At 38.4% G+C, this 21094-nt stretch overlaps 1 protein-coding gene across 1 annotated transcript; it reads right to left on the reverse strand.

Annotated features, from left to right (window-relative positions):
• Positions 1-10085: 10085 nt before the first annotated feature.
• On the reverse strand, positions 10086-13362 carry LOC143627858 (uncharacterized). Its single transcript, XM_077097579.1, has 2 exons — positions 10572-13362; positions 10086-10496 (listed from the first exon to the last, which is right to left on the reverse strand). The coding sequence occupies exons 1-2, from the start codon at positions 13261-13263 to the stop codon at positions 10087-10089; spliced, it is 3102 nt and encodes a 1033-aa protein (XP_076953694.1). The 5' UTR covers positions 13264-13362; the 3' UTR covers position 10086.
• Between the last annotated feature and the right edge of the window lie 7732 nt (positions 13363-21094).

Consider the following 21094-nt stretch of genomic DNA (forward strand, 5'->3'; position numbering starts at 1 on the left):
GGGAAGCCCGGCGCGTACCTGATGGTCCGGCCGTCGGTGCCGGTGGCGCAGGTATGGTGGCAGCCGCTGTGGTAGCCATTGTTGGCGTTGCCTCCTCAGCAACAGTAACCGCCGGCTCCGTGAAAGATGCTGTAAAAATTGCACTCACGGCCGGCGGAGACACCTTCTCAGCTGGAACAGCCTCAGGAAGGCTGGAACCAACGGAAGCAGGCGCAGACGCCTGGGTCGACGCCTCGGGAAGGCTGACCGAGCCTTCCCTCATCGGCGGGGGAATACTTGCTCCAACTCCACCATGGAATGCGTCAACATCCACACCTGCACAAGCAAAAGTGTTAGAAAAATTTATTTGAAACAACAAATCTAGACAAGAATTATGGGGGTACTTACGGGGTTTCTTGAGCTTGAACGTACGGACGAGCGGGGGCGAACCCGATGGAGCCGGCCTCTTGACACCGGTAACCGTCGTCGTCGCTGCCTCCCCGGAGGTAACAGCTACAGCCTCCGGAGCGGTGGTCTCCTCACCACCAGGCTTCCCCGCCACCTCTGCACTATCTGACTCCGAGTCAGATAGGACTACCGGGTCGGCCGTAGAGGCCACCTTCTCTTTGCATTTCCCGACGGCAGCCTTTTTCTTCCGCACCAGTGGAGGACCTTCTGCGGATTCCTCAGAAGAAGAAATGTCAACTCCAGCAGCAGGCACAGCATTGAGAGGTTCAGGGTAGAAGATAGGCTTACCTGGCCGTCGGTGGCTCAGGATCTCTTGGCCTGGCGGGTAAACCTCCACGAACCGACCCGCGGTCTGCTCTAAGATGGGCAACTCGTTCTCGTCCAGAGCACGAGTACCCATCCGCGCGGGACCATCTTCCTCCCGCGGGTTCAGGAGCGACTGAAGATCGTTCCCCTCTGAAATCAACAAGAAAGTTAGAAAAAATCGAAGTCAGCAAAATGAAACAAGACGTACCATAAGGGATAGAGTTCGAACCATATTCAAGGACGATCGGAACCTTATCCGCATTCGCCGCCTTCCACACCCGGCTCATCCCCAGCATCACCATCGCCGACTCCGGAAAACGGAAAACCGGGGACTGGACCCGAGATATCTTCGAGAACCATTCCGCCTCCTCGTAGTTGAGGGCGGGAAGGTTCGGAAGCGCCTGGCCATTCTTGAACTTCATGGCGATGGGGATGGCGCGAGCGGATATGAAGAAGAACTCTCTTCTCCATGAGCGAAGACTCCGCTCGGTGGTACAAATCTTTAAACCCTTGATACGGGTTGTAAGAGTGTACCACCCCTGGATGCACCTCCAAGTGTAGAAGGTCATCAGACGGTCAACGAGGGGCTCAAGGCCCAGTATCCGGCACACCCACTCAAAGTGCCGGACCTTGGCAATGGCCATGGGGTGCACCTCTGTCAGGTGCACACCGTGCCTCTCCAGGACACGGTACACAAACTTTGTCAACGGAAACCTAAGGTTTCCGTAGACAAAGAATGCAGCATAAACCCCGATCTTGCCACTAGGGGCATCGTACACAGTATGGTGGGGTTCAGGAAACTCAGGCTCGAGAGACTCGAGCATGAACTTCCTGACGATATACTGGTACAGATCGACAGAAAGAGAGCACTGGCATTCGCCAGCAGTCTTCTGGTCATCAGCATCATGAGAAGACATGGTGGAAGAAAGATGAAAAGAGATTTCAGGGTAATGCTTTACTGAACAAGAAAATTCGCCGGAAATTACTTGAGAAGAAGAGATGAAAGTGAAAAGTGTGAATTGCAAATAACCCTCTCCCCCTTTATATAGTAATCGCAATTAATGCGATGAATTTAATACGGAAGAGAGAGAAATCAAAGGTGCAATGAAACTAGGACGCGTGGCAAAAGCAAGCTGGCAACATCTGCCACAAGGACGTATGCCAGAGATTTCGCGGCTACGCGCCCGAAATCCCGTGCCCACGCGCCTGAAAAAGCAACTGGAATGACCATGTTCTGTCACGTCACCATAACTCCCTGCACGTCCTGACACAGTCAGAAGAAACCGTCGCACGACGTTTCAGAGGTTTGGACTTATCTTTTCACCAACTCTTCGAATTTCAAAATTCAAAATTCGAAAATATTAAAAAGTAAGCGGGAAAATACCCCTTACCCCTTGGCAAGCAAGTAACCGTAAGACGGATGCGGGTACAGTGTAAAGGCAAAACCCTTCACATACCTAGCACCCGCAGGGAATTGAAGCCAAACAAACCTTGGCAAACAAATAACCGTAAGACGGCTGTGGGTACAGTGTTAAGGCAAAACCCTTCACATACCTAACACCCGCAGGGAATTGAAGCCAAGAAAACCTTGGTGAACAAGTAACCGTAAGACGGATGCGGGTACAGTGTTAAGGCAAAACCCTTCACATACCTAGCACCCGCAGGGAATTGAAGCCAAGTACCTCGGCAACCAAGTAACTATAAGACGGGTGCGGGTACAGTGTAAAGGCAAAACCCTTCACATACCTAGCACCCGCAGGGAATTGACGCCAGGAATACCTTGGAAGTAAAGTAACCGTAAGACGAGCACAGGTACAGTGTTAAGGCAAAACCCTTCACATACCTAGCGCTCCGCCGGGAATTGAAACCAAGAAGGATCTTCTGGGCAATGCTTGCGGAAACGGAAATAACATCCCCGCATAGCGGGAACGTCGAGAACTACGTTGTTTGAAGCTCCAAGATGGAATTGGTGGTCTTAACATAATTGATCACTATGTTCAAAACTACCAAAACCTCATGGAAAATACATACAACTGGGACTCAATGCTCTTGACTTGCGAGGAGGTTACAGACCTACCCGCATCATACCCAAAGACCAAGCAGGAAACTCGGGCATTTCTGCAAGTGACAAGGACTTCCGCGGAAAGAATCCCCATGGAAAACCTTACAAAACCCTTTTCAAAACCCTTTGCTCAAGTCCAAAAGTTCACCTCATTTTATTAAACACTCATGAGAAGAACATTGGACTGGGGGGACTTGAAGAGGTAGGTCCCAGCAGAGCCCAGTCGGACCCGCAAGACTCACCTTAAACAGGGACGTCTGCGCAGAGACCAACTGGATCCGCAGGACCAACCATGCTCAGAGACGTAACGTCCTTACGCGCAGTACGCAAGCTGGTCCCGCAGGAAATGCCTCCCAATGGTGAAGGACTCCGCCTGTCCCCGCAGCCTCGGATACAAGCCATTAGGGAAGGCCACCCGCACAGCATGGCTACACGCACAAGGCACTTAACTCTCCCCAGTGTCACCTGAAGGAATGAGCAAAGGCGGGAGGGGGAAAACTCCCGCCTAAATGAGCCAGTCCGTATGATGGAGGATCTTTTGTGTGATACCTGACGAGGTACAGACAAAAGATCTGACCAAGAATGCGACAGCTCACTGACAGCAGCATGGCAGACAGCACGCCACAGCACTGTGACCAATAGCCGCCGCCTACCCACCAACTCCTGCCAAACCACGTGCCTAGCCTGTAGTTGGCAGAAGAGGAAGAGTGCACGACACGCCTGCTCTGTGTCAGCCGCTACCTATCCACCACTCACAGGCAAGGCACGTGCATAGGTTACAGTTGGTAGCGTGTTGGGCCGGCTAAACCCCTTGGAAACCTACCTTCGGCTATAAATACCCCAATGGTATGATCATCTTAAAACATCTTATCTTATCATATATACCTGATATCTGCTCTAGCAATCTCTTAATATACTTTTATATTTAAAGAGCAATCTAGTCTGATTCTCACGCCGGAGGGTGGTCACAAGGAGGAACCCCCCCCCCCCTTCTCAGTGACGAGCTCACGGTGTCTGTTTTGCAGGTTATCAGAAGAACCATCTTCCAAGGGTCTAACCCCTCGTGGGAAACAGCTCTCCAACCCCCAGGTTACCCGTAATCTGCCCGGGGTCCGGTTAGTGTTTCTTCAGTAATCTAGTGTATGCACACTTTCAAATTTTGTGTAGTCATAACTAATGTAGTGTAGACATATCATATATAGTCTTGGAAATCTAATGTAGGCTTACTTTCAAATATTGTGTAGTCATAACTAATGTAGTGTAGATATATCAAATGTACTGTAGGAAAAACTAATGTAGTGAATGCACACTTTCAAGTGTTTTATAGTCATAACTAATGTGGTGTTGGCATATCATATGTAGTGTAGGCAAAACTGATGTAGTGTAGGTTCACTTTCAAATGTTGTCTAGGCAAAACTAATGTAGTGTAGGCACACTTTCAGATGCTGTATAGTCATAACTAATGTAGTGTAGAGATAGCTAATGTTGTGTAGGTAAAACTAATATAGTGTAGTGTAGGTACACTTTCAAATGTTATGTAGTCATAACTAATGTATTTTAGACATATCTATGTAGTGTAGGGACACTTTTAAATGTTTTGTTGTCATAACTAATGCAATGTAAAAATATCTAATGTAGTCTAGGTAAAACTAATGTCGTGTAGTCACTTGAGACAAGTTGGTGTATTTTTTATGTATCATGTATATGCATTAAACAAGTATATTAGTAAATCAATTATTTTATTAATCAACGTACTATCAAAATTATTCTACCTGATTAGATGAACTAGAAAAAAAATTGTTTTCAAATGATTAAGATTCTGGAAGTAAAAAAAATTGTGGTTGACAGTTTCTAGCTAAAGAAATACCAAAAGAAAATTTGGAGTAAAATAAGAGATGGCCATTAATGATATACATTTCATATTAAATGTTTACACTTGGATGGCCAAATTACCCTTTCTTATTAATAACCTTGGACTTTTTCTTTCATATTTATTACAAATTTGCCACTGTTATTATAAACCATTGATTAACATATTGAATGGTCCAGATCTATTTCTCGTACTTCTCGCCATAATATCATTTCTTGCATGATCAATCCCCTATATATATATATATATATAATTTTTGGCCCAAAAAAAGTGTGTTGGCTGAAAGTGTGGCTCTCACACCTTCAAGGCCGAGCCTCCACATCAAATAGAAGGACTGATGTGATTTTTTATTTTAATTTGATGTAAATGCGCATGTCGTTGACATCTAGCAGCTTGCTAGCTCTGTCGATTTAAATGAAATATGTAGGTCAAAGAAAAAAATTTAAGATTTGTCTTGATGTCTAAACTCTAAATTAAGAACAAATTCCATTGCTTTATCCTCCTCTACACTCAAGTCTCAACAATGGTTTTCTTCTAATTTTGCTTTTGTTCATCCACCTTTAAGCATCACTATCAAAGGTGGATAAATAAAAAATGTTACATTTAAGTTATTCATGATACGTGGATGACTTAGTTGTCACACCTTCTTTGTTACCCTTGTACCCAAATGAAAACACCGCCTCGGGTCCCTCGGGGCTAAATAAAAGCATCCCGCTCTTGGCATCCATGCCAATCCTGCTTGTTAGTTTCAATTTCATCAGTCATTCGACCATTTTATTACGGTAATTAAAAAATATTATACAAATTCAGCCACCAATTCATTCATTCTTAGCATAAAAAGTATCATTCCAACAGATGGCCCCGGGTCACGACCGGTTTCGTGGACTAATGATAACAAGATCGGTTTGGCAATGGCTTGGATGTGCGTGTCGGGTAACTACATAGCACTGTAAGAGAACCAGTTTTGGGCAGCGGTTCTAGTGTCATTCAAACAAAATATTTGTGTAGCTGGTCGTGGAAACATCAAATTTATTTAAACTAGAAGGATTTGCAATTCAAGGTTATGAAATTCAACCAACTATACGTAATTTATCTTTATTAATGAACTTTTAAGTGATAAATGGTATTGTTTAGTTTGTATATTTCTATTATTTCAATTATATAAATAAAATGGGTGAAAGATTGATCAGGGTGAACTATGGGTTTTAGGTGGTTAAAAGATGAATGAGGGCATAATGACATAACAATGATGTGGGAGGAGAAAGATGGATTGGGGCGTATGCAGCCTTGCAACAGCTATTTCAGTTTTATGAAAATAAATTCAATTAAAAAAAAAAAAAAAACAAAACAAGCAAACCCTCCAAGGGTTGGATTTTTTTTAATAATTACAAAATTTTAATCTATTATCTACACCTACTCTCATTCATACCATTTCATCTCAAACTCAACCAACAAACACACAATTTCAAACATAGGTGGAGGGTATCCGTTTTACGTCTTTGATCCTATATGCCTTGGAAAGCAGAGACGTCCAGTTACACATGTGTGCCTGCTAAATGCTAACACCCACCTCCTGGTGTTGAACATTCACTTCTTTCAATCCCACCATCTCGTTGTTGGATCCGTACGCCCTTCAAACCAGCCACCTTCTGGTCTTAAACCCGTGCACCCTTCAACCCCATCATCACCAATTGATTAATCACAAACATGGACCGATGAAGAATGGATGAAAACTCAATTTAGTCTTTGGCCCACTTAAAGGTCCAAAAGCGCCCAAGGACGACAACGACCACATCGCCAACTCCGAGGACGAATATCTCAACGACCCTGGAGAGGAATACATGGGAAATCCAATGACCATATTTAAGTATGTGTTTTATTATTTGTTGTATGTTCTTTTATATTTACGTAAATTTCTTTTATGTTTTTAAGTTTTAAAATTTAATGAAGATATTTATTATTATCAAATGTTTTTTTGTTTATTTTATGTATGTTGTTAATTCAATATACGAAATATAAAAAAACAATATATAAAATATTAAAAAAGTATATTAAAACCTATTTGGTTTATTATAAATGTAAAAGTATTTGATGGTGTGGTGGAGGTCTGGTGTTGTGAGAAAAACAAAGGTTGTTTTTGTTTTTCTTCTTTTTTTTTTGTTTTTTGTAAGGTTTTAAATATGATGTGACATGTTAAGTTGAAGGTTAGTGTTGTGGATATAGCTGCAAATGATTCGAACGAACATGTACAAAGATTTGTTCATGTTCGTTTGTAAAGAAAATAATGTGTTCATGAACGGTTTACGAACACTTACTAAACGAGATTTTATGTTCTTGTTTGTTCATTAAGGATATGAATGCGTACACGAACACAAACACTAATGTGTTAAAGCAAAAAAGAAAATTTGGCCAACCATGAGGAATGATGCAATGATCTATGCTCAAACGTGTGATGCCTGTCAAAGACATAGCAACATTTGTCATCAACCACCTGAGACTATCCATCCGATCATATCTCCATGGCCTTTCATGAAATGGGGGATGAATATCGTGGGTAAATTACCAACAGCCTCAGGAGGAAAAATTTTCATGTTAGCAATGACAGACTAATTTTTTCAAATGGGTTGAAGTAGATGCCTTTGCCCAAGTAAGAGAGCAATAAGCGATATCCTTCATCAAACAGAATATCCTGACATGCTTCGGAATCCCAACCAAGATAACCTATGATAATGGGTCTCAATTCATTGTCAAAAGAAGACTTTTGTGTTGCATGGGGTATCAAGATGATCACTTCCACTCCAATACACCCTCAAGCCAATGAACAAGCAGAATCTTCAAGCAAGATCGCTTTTAACAATTTAAAGAAAAAGTTAGGGACAAAGAAAGGAAAATGGGCCAATTAACTACTATTTGTGTTATGGCCAGATCGAACCACATCAAAGAATACAATGGGGCAAACTCATTTCTTTTTAGTATTTAGGACCGAGGCAATGATTCCGACTGAAATGGTGATCCCTACTGCAAGATCCTACCCCCAGAATCCAGAAACCAACAATCAGGATCTTGCCGATGAGCTTGACACGGTAGATGAACTTAGGGATTTCGTGAGGAATTGTCTGGCAGCATATCAACAAAGAATCATTAAGTCGTACAACAAGAACGTCAGGGTCAGAAGATTTCAAGTGGGAGATTTGGTACTAAGAAAGACATTTCAAAAAACAATGGCTCATAAGGATGGAAAATTAGCACCCAAATGGGAAGGACCATATAGGATCAAGGTTGAAGCAACGAGAGGAGCATATCAACTGTCTGCTATGGATGGCAGGATCCTACCAAGATCCTGGACTGTTCACCTTAACCTCTATTTCGTGTAGGTTAGACCTTTATTTCAAACTTAGTATGGTATGTATCCTAACCTTACTATTTCAGTTATTTAAATTATTTTTATTATTCCTGAAACTCATTACTTAAGCATCGGATGGGTGTTAGCCGAGCTAACCCCACCCTCATGAAGGTTCAAGTGTTTTGCAGAATCGGGATCCTGACTAAGAAGTGAACGCATTCCTAGGGGTTTTGCCACCTCTATAAGTTTAAGGTATAAATCCCTTCAAAGGTTTAAAGGTTTTCACCTTTCTGCAAATTGGGTTTGAACACCTCGCCGGGAGCACACGTTGTCCAGATGTAATTCAAGACGGCGGGACCAGTTCATCTTAATGGTGGCTGACAATTTTGTTGTTATTGGTTACATGATGGATCCTTAAGTATATTATCAATGGAATAACATGAACATGTTATACAACTGTGGCTTGTCCCAAGTATTTACACAAGGTTTTGGCATTTTCATGTCACTCACGATTGGCTTGTCCCAAGTATTTAACACTTAGGTGTTAACTCAAGATCAAACTTATTTTTGGGATTATCCCTAGGATCTTTATGATCAAAATTGTTTTCATGATTTTTTCCAGGATCTTTATGATCAATCAAAGCTGTTTTTGGGATTTTCCCAGGATCTTTATGATCAAATTGTTTTCGGGATTTTTCATATGATCTTTATGATCAATCAAAGATGTTTTGGGATTTTCCCTAGGATCCTAAGGATTGCATATCTACTTAAGAATCCTCAGAAATTATTATCCTAATGTTTGTTGCAGGACTTCTAGAATAAACTTGAGAAGTTCTTATGAATTGTCTTCAAAGATTTGAAGATTCCTAATGCTTATCAGCATAAACCCTATCCTATCCAAGAAGGTTTGTTCACCGGTTTACTTTCCCAAGTATGTGGCAAAGAATTATTTCCAAACTTATGTTTTTATTTAATCCAATTAAGTATAGTTCAACAAAAGTTTTTGTCAGTATCTTTTAACATAAAATCAAATAGATATAAGTAAAAGCTAAAAGGTTATCATTATATTAATCAAAAGTGATATCCCTGAACTGGTGTTCATATTACTCTTGTTTTAATTTTAGTTTTGTGAAAAAAAGGTTACTCAATACTCACATCCTAAAACTTGGTCCGGAATTAATAAATATTCTATTATTATACTTAAACAATAGGCTAATAACATATAAACAAAACAATTTTTTGACGCCATAAGGCCACTTTGTTGGCTAAACATTTTGGTTTTAAAATATTATCTTACTAAAGAATCTATAAATTTACTACTCAAATAATACAAATTATAAATACTATCTTATTCAAACATAAATTTGTGTGTAGTGACTTGTGAGTACTTGTGCACATATTGCTTCGGTGATTTATTGTGTTTTATCACTTGTACTTGTGTGATTAGTTGCAACCATTGACTGTAGGAGCCATGACGATCAATTAAGACCATGTCCGGAAACGAGGGGTGTAGGTAAAGGAAAAGATAAAGGGCATACATTACGTTTGGCTTCTTGGAATGTAGGATCCCTAAAAGGTACGTTGCTAGAGTTGGTAGATGTGCTTAAAAGGCATAGGTTTCATATAGCATGCCTTCAAGAGACTAGATGGAAAGGGAATAGAGAAACCGAGTGTAATGGGTATAAGTTGTGGTACTCGGATTCTGACGGGGCTAAGAATGGGGTGGAGGTTCTAGTGGCTAAGGAACTTCACACTAGTGTGACAGAGGTGATAAGGCATAATGATAGGATTATGGTTCTAAGATTAATACTAGGGGACCGCTGGTAGTAATTTTTAAAGTTGGGATTATTATCGACCAATTCACAAAAGTTGAGATTATTTATTTCCAATTTGTGTATTATTATTTATTTCGATATCTAGAGCTTTGGAGTTCAATTGTTATGAATGATCATATGCTAGCTATATTTTTTAGAAATATTATTATTTATATTAAACAAATTATGGTAATTACATACAAAACTTTATGACAATAATTAACTAGATATCATCTTCTTGTATCTAACCATCCTTTTTCTTCAGCACTTGACTTTGATTGATGGATGGTGCTTGTGATTTCTGAATCACATCTTGAACACACTTGAGTCTGCGGAGAGCCTCAGTTATGGTGATCCTTCCATCAGGAGAATCATTGGTGCATGAAAGTGCAACTCCAATGAGAGTTGTGAGACAATCAAGTTGAACCTTAAAGTTCATGGATCGGCCATCCAAGATACTTGGTTTCTGATGCATATCAGGATCCAACACTTGATCTAAGTTATCTGGGAAAGAACACTGCACCCATTTCTTGAGGTTTAAACCACCCACGAACATCTCGTCTGTTGGGCTCTTCCCCGTGAAAATTTCCATTAGCATAATGCCATAACTGTATACATCTCCTTTGGTGGACGGTTTTGTTCCCATACCATACTCTACAATCAGCATGCACGTCATTGTAAGATCAAACTATTCAATCATTTAAAAGAAGTTGAGATTAGTGAACTAACCTGGGGGTATGTAACCCATGGAACCTTTAAGAACGTGAGTAGAGCTAAAAGACTGATCTTTGTCCACCAACATGCTAGCAAGCCCAAAATCTCCTATTTTTGCAGTCATATCTTCATCCAACAAAACATTACTTGGCTTTAAGTCACAATGCACCACTGGAGCCACCACACATTCATGATGAAGGTAGCTCAACCCGCACGCTATATCAATTACCACTTTCAATCTATCCACCAAGCTCATTCTATTCCCGATCCACTTCTCTAAACTCCCGTTCTTCATATATTCATACACAAGTGAAAGAAATTCCTTGTTCTTGTGATCCAAACTGGAGCAGGAGGTTATCAACTTGACAAGATTCCTATGCTTTAGATGACGAAGGGCAGCACATTCAGCCAAAAAACTAGGTAAAGAGCCGGTAGTTTCCATGTCAAGAGCTTTCACAGCTATTTCTTGTGTTCCTCCTTCAAGGTCGAGGCACCCTTTGTAGACGGATCCGAAACTGCCACGCCCTATTAGGTTCTCCTCATGGAAGTTTCTAGTTGCCAAACGGAGTTGATCGTATGTCACCATGTAATGTCGGCCCTTGAAGGAACCAGAAGTGTCTGTGACCTTAGCATGACTGTTTCCTCGGAAGTAAATGAGAAAAATAATTATTATAAGTACTGCTAATGCCAAACTGGTTGACGTGACTGAAATCACGATGACTTTGTTGGTATCACTTCTTTTGCATTTTGAATCATAGCATAGATTTGGGTTGCCTTCGACATGAACTCTGGTGAGATTTGAGAAAATCCCGTTACTTGGAACATTCCCATCCAAGTTGTTGAAAGAAAGGTTCAGGAACTGAAGGGCGTTCAAGTTCTGAAGATTAAGTGGGATTGAACCAGAGAGTTCATTGGAGGAAAGATCGAGAGCTGTCAAACCGTTTAATTCACCCAAACCATTTGGAATATTGCCTGAGAACATATTTTTGGAGATGATCAGCTGCTCCAAGCTCTTGCAATTCTGAATTGAGTTTGGAATGTTTCCCGACAAACGGTTGTTAGAGAGATCAATTGTTACCACTCCGTCTAAATTTGCAATTTCTTGAGGCAAAGAGCCTGTTAATGAGTTGCTTGAAAAATTTAGAATGGTACTCAAACTTGGGAGATTAAGAACTTCCCTCGGGATACTCCCATTGAGCTTATTCATGGACAAATCCATGGAGGTTAGCCTTTCGAAACCCCTAAAACTAACTGGTATGCTGCCCTGCAATTCATTGTTTGACAAATCAATTTGTGCTAACTTCCGAAGATTACCCAATGAATTTGGGATATTCGAAGTCAATTTGTTTTTGCCTAGAACAAGCTCTTGTAAGCCTTCCAACTGGCCTATTTCTGAAGGAATTTCACCGGAAATGGAATTGAAGCTTATATTTAGTAAAGCTAAGCCTTTTAACTGACTAATTGAAGGTGGGATGCTGCCAGATATCTGGTTTGAACCCATGTATAACATTCTAAGTTTTTTGGAAAGATTGCCTATGAACTCTGGAATGACACCATCAAAACCATTACCATCAATGGCTAGAAAATCAAGTTTTGTGCTATTTGTTAACGAATTTAAGAAACCAAGTCCCTCACCTCGCGAGCTAACGAGGTAATTGTAGCCTATGTTATACATTTCTAGCTCGGGGAGGTTACCTAGTCCTGGTGGTACTGTCCCATGCAATCTATTATGTGCAAATCGAATGAATCTTATGTTTGTCACATTGTGCAATGAACCAGGAATAGTGCCGGTGAATTTATTGATGCAAAAGTTGAAATTTATTAGATTTGGGAGTGTATCCCCAACGTTGTAAGGTATATCACCCGACAAATCGTTAGAAGCCACAGCTAGCCACTCAAGTGAAGACATGTTGTAAATGGCTGAAGGAACAGTTCCATTAAGATTATTAATAGTGAGATCAAGAATTTTCAGGTTCAGGAGACGAGACAGGTCAGTAGGAATCGGTCCACTAAGAGTATTGGTTCCCAATCTCAAAGTTAACAATGATGAAAGGTTACCAATGGATGGTGGAATTAAACCAGAAAGATTGTTTCCTGCCAAGTTCAGAGTTTGAAGATTAACAAGGGGAGTGAGATCTTTAGGAATAGAACCTGTAAGTTGGTTTTGCATGAAATCAATGACCCTTAGCTCGATGCAACGGCTTATGTTTGCTGGAATGACTCCTTGGATTCTATTGAAACTGATGTTAAGGACTCGTAGACGTAAAAGATTGGTGATTGTTTCAGGAATTATACCTTGGAACTGGTTGTCTTGGAGTTGAAGTGTTGTCAGAAAAGATAGGTTCCCGATATTTGGGCTAACGGGGCCAGATATCCGAAGGCTAGAGAGATCAACACCTACAACCCTTTGGCCACGAACGTCACATGAAACCCTTGTCCAGTTGCACGGGGACGAGTTTGGATCCCATGAAGCTAAAGCGTCTGGCGGTTGGGTGATCGTTTGAGATTTCAGGTAGATCAAGGTTTGTTTATCGGTGTCAAGATTCAAAGTGACAGAAGCACCATATGTATTGTGCAGGAAACATGAACAGAAAACCATGAAGATAAGAATATGGAGTATGGAAAGGTGAATGATTGAAGCCATTATGTTTTCAAGATCACAATAAATTTGGCTGTTGGATATTTGTGTGTGGATGGGCATATGCATTTATAAAGAAAGCTGATTATGTCATTTTCCATTCATCAGATTACAACTGGATGTGCAACTTGTTAAATAGATTTGGAACGAGTCAAATTAAATAATGTTAGAAAGTCCTTCCACGAGTAGTAGCTAATGACTTTAGGTTGTACTTGTATGTACTTCCCAAAATTTTGGTAATCTATTCAAAATTGTCTTCCTGTGATTGTAGTCTTGATCTTGTCTGGTACAAAACCCGACCTTTTTTCATTTTTTCGTAAGGTTAAGCTTACCATTCTAAATACCTAATAGTTACCAAATATGCATTGCTATAACTATATTAACTGTGTCACATTTCTTATATTCATTATCTCAACGAATGGTTACATAATGGCCAGGTTCATATTAATTATACAACTTATGTAAACAAATAGAAGATAGAACTAAAATAAAAGAGAGTATAAGGTCCATGAGGACATTGCATATACTTTTAAGTTAATACTTTGTTAACCATGCCTGCATTATCTCCTTCTCTCTAAAATCTCCTTACATTATCCCGTCATATCCTCAATATTCTTCACAAATCTAGTACATATATTCTCCACGTGCTGCACAATCTGTTATCTATTTCCATGTTATCAGAGATATGTTCTTGATACGCGTTCACATCATCTCAATTCTTACGATTAGGGTTTCTAGGATTTGGGGCGTTTTGGTTGGTTTCGTTTGATATGATCGATTCCAATCGTGTAAATGATTTCTCTGAGCTTCCCGCTGCAATGTATCGTCTAGAACCCTGATTCTTGTTCGTGAACGCAATCCTCTGGTTTTGTTTGAGCAGATTCTGTGAATAGATTACGTTGCCTCTCTTTTTCAGTTCTTAGCCGATTTCTTAAACCATATTGGGAGAAGTTTGTGTTTCCCTCTTGATCTATACTTATCTGCAAATCCAAGAAAAAGTGACTCTTTTCGTTTTTTGTTTTGCTGTAACTACGGGTTGTCATGAGGGCCACTAAAACGAAGCGTCGTTGTTTCCAAAAAAAAGAAGAATTTGAGCAAGGTGTTCGATATTTTCTGGGTATTATGAAGATTATTGTTGCTGTTCTTTCATAAGTACTATGGTATTCAAGGATTGAAGTTGTTGAATTGTTTGCAACTCCAAGTACTGGTTCTTTGTTGTTCTTGTTTCTTTTCTCAGCTGCTCTGTAAGTTCCTTTATATCATCCAATTTTTCTTTGGTATATCACAACTGTATGATCACATAGGACTAGACATTTGTGAATTTAGGGCAATATTGGCTTATGATTGTTGCTTTTATTTTGGTGTTTGTCTAACTTATGTGGTATATCTGTGTTAGGAATTAAGTTGCAATGTTGGTTTGCCAAGATTATTGTGGTTCAATTTTGTTTGGCAAATGATTTTTTCTAAAATGGATTTCTTAAAAATTGATTAAGTTTTTTTTGTTTTTGTATTTTGTTTCTGGCTAAAACTTCTTGGTTATAGATCATTGTTGTTTGGGTTCTTTGTGAGTCTTGGTACTTTTCTACCATTTCTTTGGGACAGTTAGTAAGTGTCTTGATCATGACTCTTTGTTATCTTGTTTTTGCTCATTAATCTATTGTCTTTTGTTGCTTGGTTCGCTTTTTTTTTTAAGCCAAATTCTTGTTTTTAGTTAATCTAAAGTCTGTTGTCAAAACATGTTTTTGTTCATAGAGTACTTTTGACTGCTTGGTCAGCTGTTAAGGAAGGCCTTGTGTTACATGCTTATACGCTATGTTGTTCAGGAAGTGTTGAGTTAGTAAACATTGAAAGTTGTTCATGTTTATGTTGTGCTTTTGTTAGGATGGTCTTAGCCCCTGTTGTGAATTAAATGTCTTAGGTATCTTCAGAATTATTAGGACAATGCCATTTTTTTATAATGGGTATTGTTCTATTGTTTTGTAGAGTTGTTTAACTGGTATTTGTAATGGATAGTTTCTCATATGATACAAAAATTTGGTTGTATGCCAATAATGAAAGTTGGTTGCCTTTATCAAGATTGAGGGGGGCATCCTATCATGTTCTTATCAATCTTGATAAGGTCTCTTTGTTAGTTTTGATCATTATTTTGTTTGTTTATAAATATAAGAAGATTTTCTGGTTTTGCACACATGTTTTAAAACTTAAATATAGGAAAGAAAAGAAGTTTTGATAGCTAAAACATTTTTTATTTAAAAACAAAGGAAGACATGATTTAATAAATAAAAAGGTATGATGGTTTTTATATTCACATGTCTTTTGTTTGGCTCAAAAATGGTTTTTTTTGCTAAGTTTTTTTATTAGGTGGCTTAAAAATAGTCTTTAAATATTGTTATTGCTTCTGTATGGTTAACTGTATGGTTCATGTGTTTTTAGCCAAGAGTGGTTTCAAGTTTTTAAATATTTTTTTTATAAGAGTCGTGTGCTCTTATTGCGTTGTTTTTATAAACAATCAATAAATTCCATTGGCTATAAGTTCTTGTCTCATGCAGAATCATGTGATTCTTATTGTTATGAAACCTCGTTGGTTTACTGTCTATAATCTTGTTGTCTAGTTGTTGAACCGTGTGGTTCACATATTTTTAATTAGTAGTATTGTCAAGGTTATGTTTAAAATTTCTAACAACCGTGTATGTTTTCGCATGTGCGAGTATGTTTTTTTTTGTTGTAAGTCGTGTGGCTTGTGTTCAATCAGACCTTGTTTGGTTGCATATTTCTTGTCTGATATAGTTTATGCTATTTTTATTGTTATCAGACTTGTCTCTGGAATCTTGTGATTCAGTTTATATGTGAAGTTGTAAAAGTTTTTTGATTAAATCAAAATTAGTCTTTATGTTCTTCACTTGTTTTGTGTTCAGATATGTTATATGACTTCTTAAAAGCCGTGTGGTTTTTGATCTTTCAAATCAGATATGTTTCTGATTATTTTTTGAATCTTATGATTCGTTGTTCGTGAAGTCGTAAAAGTTTTTGCTTGATTCAAATTAGTCTTTATGTTATTTACAAATTCTCTTATGATATATTTCTTGTGAAGTTGTGAAAGTTTTTGATCAAGTCAAATTAGTCTTTAAGTTCTTCACATTTCATATCTTCAGACGTGTTCTGAGTTCTTTAAAGTTGTGTGGCTTTTATTTTCTTATCGGATATGTTTCTGATAGTCTTATGGAATCTTATGATTCTTTTTTGTTCTCTGTTCTCTCTGTATGTAGTGTTACAGAAGGTTTGTGTATGTCTTGTGACATGCCTTTGGTTTAAAAGTCTTGTGACTTTTTGTTTGGTCGGATTTTTGTCTGATATCTGTTTAACAATCATATAATTTCCCGATAATTTGAAATATATTGTATGATTGTTCTCTTTTGTGGTGTTTACTACTTTTTTATGATATGTCGTGTGGCATTCTCAAGTTTATTCACTTGTCACTGGTGGATTCAAAGTCCGCTATTGATTAAGAATGTTTTTTTTTTTGGAATAACTATGTTGAGAAAAAGTTGTTGAGATTAGAAGAGTTTAATGGGCTATAGTTTATCTTGTTTTAGCTAATGATTTGTGAGAATTCCAAGCTATGTGAGTTTTCTTTACTAATGCCATGCTGCAATTATCATTTGATCTCTTTATATTGGTTACGTTTTTTTTCAACATTATTGTTCATATTTTCTCTAGTTAAAGTTGTGTTGAAAATTAACAATGAGGCTTTTTGTCTCTAAGTGGTATTAATTTCTGGTTGTGTTTACAAGAAGTTCAAGTTTTGTTAAATTCTATAGTTGTTTTTTTTAAGAAAGATTAGCACTAGTTTAGTCTGTGTATGATGATGATAAGCAACATGTTTTAGGAACTGGTCTATTGATTCATTTAGTGTTTTTTGTCTCGTTAGAAAGAAAAGGGGTTACCATTATAATTTTTTTTTTTAAAGTACGTGGTAATATATCTTGTTTTGTGTGTGAGGTATTTTGGTTCATGGGTCGTTGGGCTTGAAGCTAACTTGGAATAACTTGTGGATTTGAGCTGGATTGCATGAGTTCACGTATGGGCTTAGGCGTTACTTGATTGTTCATGTGTGAAGATCCATATGTAAGTTCATTTTAACACTAAGTTGTTTATTGAGACTTGCCTTCATATGTTAATCAGTTTTTTAAACAAGCATTGTTGTCCACATTTGCTTTACTAGAGAGTTGAACAAATTAGGTTTTTAGTTTTATGTCTTTGGCAAATCAATCTCAAAATTTAGATCAGGTTCTCTATTAATATTGTACTTAGATTTGTGTTTTTGAAAGTTTTTTCCAAAGGTGTTTTTGTCTGATTTTTCTTTTGGTTTGATTGATTAAATCGTTAAATGAATCTGGAAACTTTTGTGTCACAAAGAGTGTTTGTAAACAAGACAATTCTTTTACCATAGTGACTTTGTCTTTAATTTCTTTGATTTAGAAATGTTTAATTCTTTGTTCTATGTAATACTAAGTCGTTTTGTCTTCGCTTTAGTTGTTTTCAATTTTGTGTTGGTTTGTTATAAAGATGCTATATTGTTTTGGAAACAATTTCAAACAGTTTTTTGTTCAAGAAAATTAAATGATTTTAATTGTTGTTAAAGTAAGAGTCTTAGTAGAGAACTCTACTGTTTTTATCTAAGTTTTTTTAATTTCTGGTGAGTTTGTCCTTTTGACGGGTTCATAGTTTTGTTTCTTTTGAGACTATTTGTTTGAAATTTTAACATAAAAGTGTGTTTGCTTATTGAATTGAGGGGGCGTGTTGAAAATACAGGTATACTTCCAATTCATTATCAAACATATGCACGAATTTGTTGATTAACTTGTTTTTTTGTTTATATTTCATGTTATACATTGAGAATAATGGATATGGGCCACCTATTCAACTGCGGGCTGATTGTGGGCTAAAAGGGCTTCTGCTGATTGGTCTTAAGCTGGGCTTATGGGTTTGTCATGCCTTATAAGAGAAGAGAGGATAATTAACGTGATAATAGGCAGCATCATCTTCTCCATTTTTCGTTTCTTATTCTTAGTGATTGACGGTTACAACTTCCTTCTTCTTTCTGAACGGATTTTGTATTAAGTTCTTGGTCGTCATTAGATAAGTATGATGTTAGTCTTTGTTTGAATGGTTAGATGTTCTTTGGGTTGGTATTTTGTATTTCTTCGATTAGATTGATTCTTGTTTCGTTTTATTTGGATTTGTAAAACTCCAAGAATTGAAATTATGGTTTTGTGACATTGTACCTGTGTGAAAGTATTTTTTTGCAGTGGTATTTTTATTTGAAACACTAAAAATATCTATATAGTGTATATACATTCAAAAGCTTGAGAATTAATCCAATAGCAAGATAGATTATTTCGGATTTGCTAATTCACTTGGTAAATATTCAACAGAAGACTAATTCACTTTTTTATCTCGTGAATCTAGCAAAAATTTACCCAGCAACGAATATAGCAAAAAGTTGAAGACTGGTTATCGATGTAATATAATCAAGGCTATCTTCTTGGAAGTCAAAAACTCTCTTCAAGGGTGACGGTTAACGCTAATCAAATCGCTTTTGGGGAGTCCTCCAAATTTTTATTTCTCTCTATTTAAGACGCTACCGCATTTAATTAATAATTTATAAGTTTAAGAAGAAAAATTCTATTAGAGAGGGTATTGGATATAGATATGTGTGGGTTGGAAACGCTTCTTGCCTATACGGTTACCACTTCTGTTCAATTTAGAGCCCAATAAAATGGACCTAGTGGAGCAACTAAGTCACCTTTCTATGTCTTATCTTGAAACATTTTTAAAAAATACAGCCTTCAAATACAATCTAAAAACTTGGAATTTACTAGGGCTGGCATATCGTGTATACCCGTACACGATAAGACATTAACACGAACACGAAATTGGTATACCTGTACACGACACGAAAACTTTTCGTGTACCTGTATCCTAAACACAAACCTGTTAATACCTGTAATACACGATACTACACGATAAGAGCTGTTTAGTAACACAAATTTGACAACCTGTTTAGGGAAATAAAAGTCGTCAAAAGTTCATAAAAGCCTTAAAATAAAACATAAATCCATGATCCTTAACAATTTTAAGACAAAAAACCATATAAGCAAACAATAACAAGCAAACAAAAGTCGTTGAAAGTTCATAAAAGTCTTAAAATAAAGCATCTGAATTCTAATCAAACAACATCAAGTTCCAAACTTCCAAGCTCCAATTGGTCTTTCTTCTCAAATCTTCTATTCCAAGCAAGCAAACAATCAAACCTACACACAAAATAACTATAGTCAATTAGTCATATTAATCATATATGGACAATTGGGCATATTCATATAGTTTTATCAAGCAACATTACTAAGTAGAAGGAACCACCGGCGGGCGACGGCGGCTCTGACAACGGAGAGGAGAAACTGAGAAAGTCCGGTGAGGAAGTGGTGCCGGCTGAGAAGTGGTGGCAGAGGAATCACTGGAGTAGGGCAGTGGGCGAAGAGAGGTTTGGCCGGAGAAGTGGTGGCGGCGATGGAGAAGTGAGTTAGGTTTGGAAACCTGAAAATGGAAACGGGAGTTAGGGTTTGGGGATAAATGGATAATAATAGTTTATAATTATAATATTATATATATATAATTATAAAAATCTAACTAGGTACTTACAGGTAAACAGGTATTTTACCTGTTTAGACACGAAAATTAACAGGTAAATTCGTGTCTACCTGTTTAGTACACGAAACCTGTTAAGGCCTTACCGTTACCTGTTAAAGTCGTGTAGGTACGTGTCATGTATTCATGTCTCGTGTATAAATTGCCAGCCCTAGAATTTACTTAAGATTCCATAATCACTCAAAACAAAATATTGTAGCTTAAAAGTGAATTAAGCTTAATTTGTGACATGTGTGTCAACCGTTGCACTGATTTCACTAGATCAGGGTCTTTGAGCATTCTAATCACCATTGCAAGCAATTAGCATGAATGTATCTCTCCAACTCAGCATCATGCAAATTGTTCTCACTACCAAACTGACGTTGGCCCAAATCATGCTAGTTGCACTGCACCAATAATGCATCTAGTCTTCTTTCCTACAAAGAAGCAACATTGTACACATATATATAGAAGATCATGACAAGGAAACCACACAAACTAATTAGATTCCTTTAATCTTAATTAAGGTTTGGTCCATAAGTCCATTGTAAAAGTCATGGGAATAACATGTGTTGTTTTCTGGTGTTTATATTTCTTTATTACCGTTAAATCAGCTAGGTTTGGGAGCTTATGGGGTGGTAACGGATTGGACATGGGAAATGAAGATAAAAACATCACCGTGGCGGCTTATGGCGGGCTTGGAAATGGTGGTAGGGTTGGGCATGGTAAGGGTGGACGCAGGCCAAGGGGATACCGGTTAACAAACAGGGGTGGGTATGGTCATGGTCACGGTCACGGTCACGGTCACGGTCATGGTCATGGTCATGGAGGAAGAGGTAGAGGAAGAGTTGGATTTGGTTCTCCTGGTGGTAATATGGGCGGAGGTGGTGGTTCTAATGGCGGTGACATGGGCGGAGGTGGTGGTTCTAATAATGGTGGTAACATGGGTGGAGGGGGTGATTCTAATGGTGGTAATATGGGTGGAGGACGAGGTGGATTTGGTTCCGGATATGGTGGGGGTGGTGGCAATGTAGGCGGAGGTGGTGGTTTTGGGTCAGGACCCGGCAGCTGGGGTGGATATGGCAATGTGAATCCATCTAACGGAGGAGTTGTGGGTGGAAATTATGGCTCAAGGGGAAGTTTTGGCGGTGGTGGAGGTGCATTCGGGTCTAGGACGGGCCCGGGCCCGGGCTCGGGTTATGGAAACTTTGGTGGT

Source organism: Bidens hawaiensis, unplaced genomic scaffold, assembly GCF_021521415.1.
Source record: "Bidens hawaiensis isolate Kalapana, Puna unplaced genomic scaffold, B.hawaiensis_p1.1 tig00004743_1, whole genome shotgun sequence".
NCBI classification, from domain to species: domain Eukaryota; kingdom Viridiplantae; phylum Streptophyta; class Magnoliopsida; order Asterales; family Asteraceae; genus Bidens; species Bidens hawaiensis.